At 39.9% G+C, this 12,952-nt stretch overlaps 1 protein-coding gene across 3 annotated transcripts in view; it reads right to left on the reverse strand.

The window, feature by feature from the left end:
* Nucleotides 1-12,952, reverse strand: part of NCOA7 (nuclear receptor coactivator 7) — a 187,613-nt gene that overhangs the window by 16,461 nt on the left and 158,200 nt on the right. For 2 of the 3 annotated variants that reach the window (XM_036767325.1, XM_036767324.1), the window contains exon 11: nt 2,192-2,339. In XM_036767325.1, the coding sequence (XP_036623220.1) occupies nt 2,192-2,339 (148 nt within the window). Of the gene's footprint in view, nt 1-71; nt 222-2,191; nt 2,340-12,952 lie in introns of those variants that run through there. The other variant, XM_036767326.1, reaches the window with a different exon arrangement.

Below are 12,952 nucleotides of genomic sequence, written 5' to 3' on the forward strand. Positions count from 1 at the left end.
AACAGATGTATTCCATCATACAGTTGGCTCCTTGGGGATTCGGAAACAATGAAGGGCATAATCTGACCTACCTCCACAAAAGGCTCCTGGTCAGGTCTGGCACAGTATAGGATCTGAATGTCCAAGGCCATTTGCTTTAGCCTCATCGTCAGGTCGTGAGGGTTTCTGGCTTTCACAACCTCTCCCTCTGGAGGGCAAAGACTTTCGTTGCTTCTACAAGGCAGTCGGCAACCCAGAGTGGCTGTTGCTACCAGAGTGCCTGCTATAAGAGCTTCAGCTCTATCTAGTTTCCTGCATGAGTAAGTTTCTATTTCCCTTAGGATAGGGTACACCATTCTACAGGAACACACCCAAATTAGGATTGAGAGTAAACATTCACTTCCTGTTAGATATAGGCCCAAGGCTACAAAATGAGCTTTCACCTTTCAAATTTAATTTCCTAACTGGGGTTAACAAAACCTCATTGTTTTCATCTCTATCCCACACCCCCTCCCCTTTTGGGGTGATTTTCTCTCTAAGAGTCCCAAGGCTCGCCTGAATTGCTTCACCCAAGATTTTGGATACTTCCCTCACTCTGATGGAGATAGTTGCTGCACTGAGAAAAAATGTATTACATTTGGAGTCAGAAGACTGGCTTGGCTACTTAATAGCTGTGTGCCAACGGGCAAGTCATTAGCCCAGGATCCTATTACATCTTCTCCGTACCTAACATTACATGGAAGAATCTAGAGCAAGATGAAGAGTCCAAGGCATGGGTCTGCTCCACCGAATAGGAACCTTTAAATGGCTTTAAATTCATAACAGGCAGAATAACAGTGTGTGCGTTTGATAACATGCTTCATCTTGTAAGGAATTTACAACCGAAAGAAAAATGAAGGAGCATTTGATTTCTGAGAAGATGATGCAAGTAGGGCTTTCCGTTGGCAGGCAGCCTGGCAAGTTGGGATTAACTCAAAATTGTAAATTAGTTGCTCTTCTTGGTGAATATGGGCCTTTTAATCATCATCCAATTGTAAATACAATAATCCTAATCTGGGTTTCTATTGTGTTTTAAGGTTTACAAAGCTCTTCACCCCCAGTAATCCTATGAGGAGGGCAGGGGACGTAAGTACCAGGGGATCCTAATGGCCTTGCTCTGTGTTCATAAAGGCATCTTGTAGTACTAGACTAGGTCTGCTATGTACTGGAGATTATGTTGGGGCTCTTGGGCCATCTTTAGTTTATCCACCCACTGGTAAGACCTAGAAGAACAACATGATAGATAGGTAGTACAGTGGGTTCAGGGCTAGGCTTGAAGTTGAGAACACCAGAGTTCTAATCCTCCCACAGATATAGATGAGCAGGGTGATCCTAGGCAATCTTCCCACAGACATAAACTAGCAGTATGATCACTTAGCCTCTCTGGGACTCAGTTTCTTCTTTGACTAAATGAGGGAGTGGGACTCAATGGTCACTAAGACTCTTTCCAGCTCTAAGGCCGATCAAGGGACTGTATGGGGCAAAAGAGTGCGTGCCTGTAGAAGTGGACCCAAGATTGACAAGATCGCTTGCATGGCAAATTTGCTTCTAAGATAGATGAAACTTGAAAAACGACTAAGTCACTTAAAAGGAGATGAACACTCTCCTTATTTGCTTTAGGAAGATCTAATAGATAGATGGATCATATTAAAAAAAAAAAAGGAAACCTGCACATCTGATGTCACTGATAGCAATGTATCACAGCTAACGGAAAACATTTCTCAATTTCTAGATACCATATTGGATTAAATACAAAGGAAAACCACACAAGCTTTATAAAAATACATGAAGTAACTTGTAAAGTTCAGGTTAATTCCATTCAATAATTAGCTTAAATTATAAAGCAATCTCTAGTATTATAAGTTTGAGAGTGGGTTCTCATACTTTCTATGCTAAAAAAAAGTGGTGAAAAACTCCTTTAGCTTTCTTTTATTCCTCAACTAAAAACTAAGCCTATGCCCGTAGATATACATATATATATGTGTATATATATATGTATATATACGTACACACACATGTAGGTATGTATGTACATATATGTGTATGCATACATTCATACAAATATATATGCATATGCATATGTGTATTGCTCCTGGGAAGATCCTGGCTACAGAAATCTGTTTGCTTTTCTGTATTTTCTAGGACAGTTATCAGAGCTGCGGTGTGCACTCACCTCCCAGCTCTTAGCTGTTGGCTCACTGAAAAAGTTATCGACCATATTCAGCTCTTCCTTTTCGACAACGACAAACCCTTGTTCTTTGGCATCTTTTCCATAAACTTCTGGCGAGCACTGAACAAAGAAGGTATACAAATGATCTACCCTGAAAAACACAGAGGAAAGGCACACAGATTAGTGACCAGATATTTTTTAGAAAAACTGGAAATTTTGATTTGCTGAACTACGTCATTCTTCTGGGCAAATCCATTTTGCCAATTGGGAAATGAACTATCAATTGTGCAAGTTATCACTGCCTGAAGCTTTTCAAATTCTGAAAACAAGGCACAATGACAGATATCAGCAGAGATGATGTTGCGCTTGAAATTGTTATATCTAGTGGTTCACTGCTGTAGGAGAGTGGCACCATTAATCAGCCCTAGAAGGAAAAACTGAGGGGCCACATAATAAAAAGCTGGAATCCATTAACTCTTCACACCAAATGGGGCACTGTTTTCCATGAAAGTGAGAAGTATGATCTGAGCAGGGAACAAAGAGATCATTTTCAGATGAAAGGCTTTCTGTGGGTCAAGTATATTATCATTTTCATAAAACATTTTTGATGAAGAGATAAGAATGAATAACATTAGATGAGGCTTTATTACAACCATAAGAAAGGCACTTTGTTGTGCCTTAAATTTGTGTATACAAATTTAACTCATTTCTTAGTTTATCCCTTGCTTCTAATTTTTTAAATTAAAATTTTTTTTGTTTACAAAAATCTATTTTTTTTCTCCTTTCCACTTTCCCCTTCTTTCCACTGAAAAGAAAGAAAAAACCCTTGGAACAAATATGCAGAGTCAAGCAAAGCAAAACAAATTCCCACATTGGTCATATTAAAAAAATGTTTTTCATTCTGTACTCTGATTCTATCACCTCTCTCATCCTCAGGATTTGGGTAGCATGCATCATCCCTGGTCCTCTGAAATGATGGTTGGTCCTTGAGTTGATCAGGGTTCTAAAGCATTTGTCTTTATAAAGTTGTTGTTATTGTATAAATTGCTCTCTTTGTCCCTTGCTCTTTAAATGATGGAGTACATTAAACTTATGGAATATTCTATTAAGATTTAATCAGTTCACACTGATTCATTTTAAGTTCATTGTAATCTTTTTACATAGAAGGCATTTAGCAGATTTGGGGAGTTTGGGGGGCTAAGAGTGCTACTGGTGTTCTCTCTCTCTTAAAGTCATAGATTTTAAAAGCCTGAGAGTGTAGGGAGGATTTTCAACATTAGAACACCAACTCCTGACCACAACATTATTCAAACTATCTGCTAATGCATATTTAATATCTCTTAAAATTCTTAATGGGAGTTCTACTTCTAATAAAATATAGACTGTGACCATAACTAAAAATATTTAGCCCACAAGTGAAGAATCCAAGAAAGCTAGCTTTCCCTTCCCCACAAAACTCCAGGCTCCTGCCAAGGTACCTCACCGACCTGGGGTTATTCTTTGCTTTGGCCATTGTAGATGCTGCTAAGGACATTTACATTGTCTTTTTTTCATGTCTCTAACAACAGCTATTGTAGGGGCAGAAGGACAAAACCCAGGGGTTAAAGAAGAGGGAGGGAAGAGAAAGAGGTCTTTGGTAGCACTGTCTTGTAGTGCCTATTCTTAACAGAAACTACAAAACAAGAGTACTGCGGTCTCTCATTCCTGCAAATCTTTTACCCTGGCAGAAGCACCTAGCTATCTGTCCAAAATTGTGTGATGTACAGAGGTATCAGTGTCATGCTGGTATGCATGACCTTTTCCTAAGTTCAAAGACACAAATTCATGTTCAAGCTACCTTAGGATTCTAGAATCATCACTGTCTAGAGTTGGAAGGAAAGACCTTAAAGACCAATAGTCCGATCCCTTTGTTTTACAGATGAGGAAACTGAGGCACAGGGAGGTTGTATTTTGCCCAAGGTTACGCAGCCCCGAGTCATACCAACAGGGCTGAAGTAATGTCTGTGGGAAACACTGGGTACCATTGGCAGGCTGAGGCATAACCAAGGCAGGAAGAACAAGGGCTGGAAAAAGTAATGCGAGAAAGATGCAAAGAGAAGAGGAAAAAGGAAGAGAAAATGACAAGATACATGTGGTCAGGAACAGTACCATGGTACTAACAATGGCTTCAGGTGCCACTCCTTGGCTCTCAGGTCATAGGTAGCCTATCCTAGACCTGAAGAGGTTTAATCAAAATGAATGTGGTAGGGAACCATAGGTTTCTAGGGGTGCTCGAGACCCCAAAATACTGACACGCCGGGTCCTGCCGAAAGAATTCGACTCAAGCCTTCTCAGCCAAGGGAAAAGACAAAGTTTATTAAGGGTTAGCCATGCTGGTCTGCCCCAGTAAATCCCACCCTTTGTGACGCCTGTTTCCACAAGCCGGCCAGATTCAACATACTGAATTAGATTGAATCTGAGTACCTTCATGGAGGCAAGATGGAGATTATACACACAAAGATTGTGGGATGGATTGAGGGGTGGTCTGGGGTGACTAGAGGAGGGGTTTAGGGAGGGCCTGAGAAGGAGTCTAAGGAGGAGCTTGATGGGACTGAGATGAGGTCAGACTCCAGGGTGGGAGATAGCTGAAGGCTACATGGAGACATACATACAATAGAGGGCTGGGGTAACAGAGCTAGGGTATAGATATTTTGATCAGGATTAAGTGTGGGGAAACTAGGCAGAGATTTGGGCCCAATGATAATGCAAGGCCCATGGCCTTAGGGGAAGGCCAGATCCAGTTGGAAGACTCAAGGAGAGTTCGAGGGGGCTCCCAGAGACTGTATTCCAGGTTCAAGGGAGTTCCCAGAGATTGTGCCCTCATCAGACCTATAAGCTCGATTAGGGAGAGAGTCAAAAATACTGGCATCAACACTAGATTTAAGATTATAATATCCAATAGACTATCACAAATCCTTTCTAAAGACCAGTTTATGGCAAAGAAATGGGACTTAGGGAGTGGGATAGGAGATGACTAATTTCTAAAGAGAATTAAGGGAGATGAAGCACAATCTGAAGTGGGCAATCCAGAAGTGAGCATTTATATGGGATATATAGCAAACTCCCAGATTTTCCTAAGCGGCACAGAGCTACAGAGTAACACAGCTGGCCTTGGCATGAAAACTTACTCCTAAAGGTGTAAAGAATGTAAATGGGCTATTTTCACCTCCAGCCCGCCCCTCCCCCCCAAAAAGCATTACAATTCAATTGATAGCAAGGTTACTAACTTTTAAGTCTAAGGCCTCTGGGTGAACGAGGTGAAGAATCTATGTTTCCTCTCCTATCCCATCTTTCCTTCCCAATATTCCAGGGTGATTTTTAAAAATTTTAGTTCAGAAGCCTATTTCTTGCATTTATTTTCTTTTGCCATCCGGGTTTCCTTAGCAGATGGATTAGGCCACAGAATGTTCTATTGCCTGTCATCTAACCCTATGATCTGAAAGGTGTTGTTTCCCATTCTGGCCTGTAGATGGCCTCAGAGTCCTGGTTTTAATCAGTCTATAAAGCAGAACTCACATTCACTTTTGGACTCCCTAAGTCTTAAGGTAACCTGTTTTCTTAAAGTAAATTAGTTTGTATGTCTCACATATTCTTTCTCCCTGGCCCCCCCCACCCTTGCTGTTTGTCTTAAGGGAAAGAAATAAAATTCTTTAGAATGTTGTCTGCAAGCGAGTGCATACAGTTGTCTCATATTCTGACACTTCATACTACATTTCTAGGAATCTGTAGAAATACCTAAGTGACCTATATTTCAGGGGGAAAACCAGAAAGGAAATATGTGTGAATGCTATGGTTGAGTTCCTGAAACCACGTATTTCCACTTCTAGTGCCTGCTTCTCATCTTTAAGGAAAACAACAGCAAGAAAAACAACTTAAATTTTTTATAATATTTTAAGGTTTACAAAGTGCTTTTCCCACAAAGACTCTGGAAAGAAGGCAGTACATGTACTATTTCCCAGTAGAATATAAACTCCTTTAGGGCAGGAACCATCTTATTTTTGTCTTTGTATCCTAATGTCTAGCATAGTGGTGCTAACATCCAGGTACAGGTAGTTAAGAAGGGCAGGAGTCAGGGCCAGAAGTAGCATTTTTTTTTTTTTCACTCAGAGCCAGAAGTAGTATTTTTTTTTTTCACCCAGGCTAAGTGGCACAAAACCTACCTCATCAAGGCGTATGCAAAATGATCTCAAATAAACTTTTCAAGGCTAATTCAGTTGGGGGTGTGGGAGAAACCCTAGTAGTCATAGGTGGAAATTCCATGACACTGAGGCCAAGGGGTGAGAGCATGCAGCAACAACTCACTTGGGTATAGCCAGGAGTGTGCTGGTAAATGTTTAACAAGTAGCTCTCAAAAAAAAAAATAAATGTGCATGACTCATTATTAAGTTTAATCTGCAAGATTAGTGTAAGAAATGGGAGGAGGAGTTTTGTTTCCACAGAACTAAAGGTGTGCTTCCCTGCCCTCCCCCATCCCAGCTTTAGCAGAGACCAGGCCTCAAGGTCGGTCAGGTGAGAGGTCAGAGGCTTGTACGCATGTGCATACTTTTTGAGAAGCCAGTCTGGGGAATTAGAGAGGCCAAACCCACCTGAACCTGTTCAAGCTTATCTAGGGTCTGGTCTTGGTCAAGAATCCAGGCCTACTGATTTGCATCATTTGCATATGTTAAAGAGGGAAAGTAGGGGAAGTAAAAGAATATAGTTTAATCCTAAACTAAGACAAGGAAAATCTAATTAACTTCACTTTTGCTTCTGTATCCTTATTATCCTATTTATATAAACTGCATAACCTAGGAAAACTATGTAAAAAACAAAGATTGTAAACTAACCATGACTCTAGCAGTAGTGGAGAGAATGGTTACCCCTGCTCCTGCAGCTATATCAGTATGTGTTCCCATGAGCACTATACCTGCTCTCTCAGGGAGTGTAATAAAATGTCTTCCTCTGTCCATTCTAGTCCTGAATTCTTTGGGTGTGAATGGGCAAATCACATGGATTTTCCTAGGGTCAAGTGAAGGGAAGCAACAGGCAGCGGAGGCTTGCCAGGCTTACTCCTGGATCTTGTCTTGGGGTGTCCTGTGATCCCTACTGCAGTGTTAAGAGGGCTACCACTCTGGATTCCCTTGGGGAACCCTGTGGTCTGCATGGCCTTCTTAAGGGGACATCACTTAGGACTTCCAGCCCTGTCTCAGGAGCCTTGTGATCTTACCTCCATCCTAAGGGGCCATTGCTTGAGTCTTCCTTAGGGTCTGACCCCTAGGAGGCCCTGTGGTCCCCACGGATTAGGAGATGGCTACCACTTGGTCTTCCCCTGGGAGTCCTGTGGTCTGTACAGCCTTCCCTAGGGATTATCACAGGGTTCTTCCTCAGGACTTTGGCCCTGCCTAAGAAGTCCAGTGATCCCCCAAACCATGTTTCTCACATTAGTATTTTCTCTATCACCTTCTTCAGTCTAGAGCCAGGGGTGGGGAACCTTTGGCCTTGAGGTTAATATAAAGGATCCCTTTAATAAAAGGATTTGTTCTGTGAAGTTTGGATTTAGTTAAAGGGCCATACTTGTGGACCTAGAGGGCCACATGGGGCCTCAAGGCCGCAGGTTCCCCACCCTGGTCTAGATCAATCAACAAAAACAATAAATTAAACCCTGATTTGTGGCATTCACAGATTTCTAATGTATAAATGCTCACAATGCAAATATAACAACTGGCTTTCCAGGGCCAGTATGAGCTGGTTCCAGAACACTCTCAGGTATAGTCCACTGGTAAAAGAAGTATACCATCTTGTAGCTTCCTCCTTTAACTAATTATTTTTGTTAAGTAAGTGCTAAGCTCTGTTGTTTTTATGTTGCTGGGACTAGAACCTGGGTATCCAGAATACTCGTCTAGTATTGTTTCCATCCTACTCCCATTCCATAATTAGGAAAGTGGTCAAATCATTTACCTTTCTCAGGTTGCTAAAGTCAGCTAGATAGACAGGAGCAGTATCCTGGGACAAATCAATCATGGGAACCTCTGCATCTGTACTGTCTCAACAGCCAAGCAATAACTTCCTGACTCCTCCTACCTCTTCATCATTCTCCGTCTCTATTTTAATGTTTTCCCAACCTCAGCAGAGAACTGCAATTAATGCAAAGCTTCTTCTTTACCCAGTTGTGGAGAAAAGCTGCATTCCCTTCTTCGGATATAGAGAATTTGATGATTAGTTTGTCCTTTGTATTTTGTGGCCAGGGTCACTAGGAAAGTTTTAAGCAACTGAGAAAATGGCCGGGATGTTGTTGAGTCCCATATTGATGATTTGGGGAGAAGGAAGCACTTTATTTCTAAACTTGGTAGTTGAACTTCTGTAATGAAAAGAACTTTAGATTTGAGTGTTCAAATCCCCACTTACTATCTATGACTTTGGGCAAGGCACTGAACCTTTCTGGGCCTATTTCTTCATCTATAAAATATCAGGATATGACCTTTACTACAGTATTGTAGTGATGCAATCTCCTAAAAGTGCCACAAAAACTTGACTTATTATTAGCCACAAGAATTACATCAGATTTCTGTGCTATTTAACAACTCATGACTATAACATGAAAAAGTTGACCACCCATTCTAAATATCTCAGAATTAGAGTGGTCACCTTCATCTTTTGAAAGATTTAAGTGATAATGAAGGGGAAAGAGAAGATTGGTTTTACGTTCCTACTGCAAGGTGGGTCACAACAGTGAGGACATGACGTTTATGTGGGTTACAATAGTGAGATCAAGATCTTGTCAGTTTCTACAAGTTACCGATTTTATCTATTCTTTACCCAATCTGTTATCATCATTAAGAGCCTTGTACTCAAGTGGCCACTAAATAAATTTGAATGCTCAGCTAAGTTCCTAGGAAACAAATTTAAAGCCAGAGGGGATTTGAGAGGTCACTCAATTTCCAGATGAGAAAATTGAGGCCTAGAGAAATTATGTGATAAGGTCACAGACAATAAGTAGCAGAGCTAGAGTCTGAACCACTGTCCTTTTTTGCACCCTTTCCGTAGCACTGCAGTACACAAAGTGATGAAAGACAGTCTAAAGCAGTAATTGAGTTTATGAGCCAATACAATGAAGAAAACTGGCTAAATAATCCTCCTAGCATAAATCTTCAGATAGATTATTGGTATAATGTTAGACTACAGGTTTCTTGAGGACAAGGATGATATCTTGTTTCATATTTGCATCCCTAGAATGTAGTACAATGCAAGACATGTATAGTTGTATGATATTTATAGAATTTTAAAAGTAATGTTCCACCTGTGTTCCTGGGATTTGTAATCTGATAGAGCCAGGAGATGCTGCTTTTGAACAGTTTTACAAGTGTTCCCTATAAGCTGATCACAAATGCCAAAGCAGGGTGGTAACGCCACATCAGTGGTCCTAGACTGCAAAACACACCACCAATACCAAAAGTGATCTCACTAAGTCATACATCTTTGAAGGTCAAAGGACTGACCATGTATCTGTCCTGTGCAGAAAAATTAAGTTTGAGTGTGTTTACGATGATATTTATGCAAAGGAATATAATGCTTTTCAAAGTGGAATCAGTTTAACCATGATTTGGCATTCTCATTTTCCTCAGGTATACTTTCAAGATCTAGGTGTACAGACACCAAAGAAGGAAAGAACTGGCTACAAAAAATTATGCAAATTAAGACTGTCAATTTAGATAATGAAAGAATACTGTTTTCTGCTGTTCCATTAGCTTTGTATTTAAAATAATAGCACACATTTACAAAAAAATTCGTGTGAGTCTTTGAAAAGAAATCAAATAGAGTAAAACCTAAAATCAATTTAATAATGATAATAATAATAATAATAATAAGTTAATACCATCCAATCCAACTGCCTGATTTTACATGAAGAAACCAAGACCTACAAAATTTAACTAACTCAGGATCTCACAAGTAAATAGCACAGTTGGAATTTGAGCCCAAGTCTTTAATATCCAATCCAGAATGCTTTCCACTGCACTAGGTAATTGAATTTAACTCTGTGCACAACATAAGAAACCCATGTAGTGCATTTTTCACTATAGTCAATACCATTTGAGTTAGAATTTACAGATAGGTAGTTTGTATCTGGAAGATGGCATAGAACCTAACTATGGTGTTAGTAGTCATTTATATGCATCTTATTCCCTTGTAAGGTCCCTTTTTTTCCTTAAGCAAGTAGTTACTGGTTCACTAACCAACAAAAAAAGTCAGCTTACTTATTATTCAAACCACTATAACCAACTAATTCAGCCTGGATTAAACATTTATACACAGGTTGGCAAGTTCCACACCACTGCTCTTGCTTAAACCAGTCCTTTAAAGACTTAAAAAGCTAAAAGAACATCAAATTAACTCTTCTGAGATTAAGAAACTATAGATGATTGAACCAAAAGGGGTTGGGGGAAAGGGGTGGACCTTGATGCCTGAATAAGAATTATTGCTTCTTTAAAAAAAAAAAAAAAAGGAAAAAACACTTAGCATGATGGCTTGAAAACCTCCAAGAATTACCAGGGATAGAAAATTCTCACAAAGTCCTTGATTATTGCTAAGTATGTGTTACTAGCATTATTCGCATCTTCCTGGGCCAGGATAATGACTACAGTGTAAGTGTTGCAGTGGATAGAGTGCCAGGCTTGTGGGAGTCAGTAAGACATGAGTTCAGAGAGACCTCAGGTACTACTACTAGCTGTGCGGGCCAGGGCAAGTCACTTAAAAGCTGTTTGCCTCCATTTTCTCAATCATAAAATAGGGATAATAATAGCATCTACCTCCCAGTGTTGTGAGGGTCAAATGAAATAATAATTGTAAAGTGTACTTAGCACAGTGCCTGGCACACATCAAAATGATATATGTAACATATAACATTGGTATAATATTTAATATGGTGTTACAATAATTTGCATGTTTTTAATTCTATGAGACAACATAATGGCTCCTGAGGTCTACCTGGTTCCCTTCTCTGGCTTTGGGGATTTTATTTTAGATGAAAATTATGAGTTTGCTCACAATTAATCTGAGTCCGCAGTTAAGGCAATTTCTAAGGTCTAGCAGAGATTGAGCTCTCTGCCTAAAGTTGCATTTATATCTTTAGTTAAAACCTGGCCCCTTTGCAAGTGAAGACAAAATTCAGTTTACTGGAAACATTTGGATGATGAAACAGTAGCGTGTGTGTGTGGACAGACAGATGCTGAGAGGGGAATTTGGGGAAAGAGCTGACCTTTTCAAGGGACTTCCCACAGCCTGGCTCTTCCTGGTGACAGCTGATGGGGCAGTGGATAGAGCACTGGGCTTGGAGTCAGGGAAGTCCTGAGTTTAAATCTAGTCTCAGACACTTACTAGCTATGTGGCCTTCGGCAATTCACTTAGCCTCAGTTGCTTCAACCTGTAAATAATAGCACTTACTTTGCAGGGCTGTTGTGAGGATCAAATGAGATATGCAAGGTAACTCTTTATTCCCTCGTTCCCTCCTCTCCAAGCGCCGTAGTGCCAGTTACTCTCTTCAATCTTTCTCTTTTTTCTGCCACAACTCAGTCCTGCCTCATCTCTCACACAATGGCTTTGATTGATTCAAGGAGGCATACAGGGCTTATTCACATTTGATTCTGATCATGTAATTTAATTTAAAAGTTCTCTCTCTTAGACAAGGCAACAAATGGGATACTTTGAACTCTACCCTTACTATATGCGCCTTATATATTTACATATGATGTTATATGCATATATTATACGTATTCTAGATGCCTTATAATGTAGTACTGTATACTGTATACTAGACAATAAATATTTTTGAATGAAAAAACTTCATATATTTTGATAAACGGTATAGAGAAACACAATATAATATTCTAACCACATTTCTCCCAAAGTTTATGAAGTATTTCAAACACATTTATGGGTATGAAATAGTCGATTTTTTTGGATAAAAGCTTTTGCAAAAATAAAAAAACAAACAAACTCGGTCTAGCAATTAGATACAAAGTTAGGTTTTCTGTTTGGGAGGTAAAGGGAAGGTAAGAGGAAGAGACAATAAATGCTTGTTAAGTCACAAAAATTTTTATTAAAAAGAGATTTAAGGACTCTGATCAATGCATGGCTCAACCATGATTTCGGAGGAACAATGGTGAAACATGCCTCCCTCTTCCTGAGAGAGATGCGTTAGACTCCAGGTACAAAATGAAATATAGTTTTCTGGATCTGGTTAATGCAAGAATTTGTTTTGCTTGACTATGTAAAAAAATAAGAGTCTCTCCCTCCCTGACCCTTGCCCCCTACCTTTTTTTTTTTGACAGTTGTGAAGGAGAGCTGGTACAGAGAGAAAATACATTTTTTTTATTCATTTAAAAAATTAAATAAAAAAACTACAGAGATAGGATTACATATGTATCAGTTTGTCTTGCTCTCTGATTTAGCAACAGGCAGAGTGGCGGAATGAGTAAAGAACTAGCCTTGAAGGCAGGAAGTCCTAGGTTCAAGTTTGACATACACTGACTGTGGTGATTCTTGGCAGGTCACCTAATATCTCAGTGGTCTAGGCAAGTCTCTAAGACTATAAGTTGCAGAGAAAGTGCTCACCTACATGGCTAGGGGATTTCCTCACCCAGTTGCTCCCTACAGCAATGAAATTACAAACCCAGTTCCCATCTAGTTGCTCATGGAAAAAAGTCTGGGGATAGAGACTCCATACCATTTCCAAGGTGCTACTGTGGCCTT

Source organism: Trichosurus vulpecula, chromosome 7, assembly GCF_011100635.1.
Source record: "Trichosurus vulpecula isolate mTriVul1 chromosome 7, mTriVul1.pri, whole genome shotgun sequence".
In the NCBI taxonomy this organism is placed as follows: Eukaryota; Metazoa; Chordata; class Mammalia; order Diprotodontia; family Phalangeridae; genus Trichosurus; species Trichosurus vulpecula.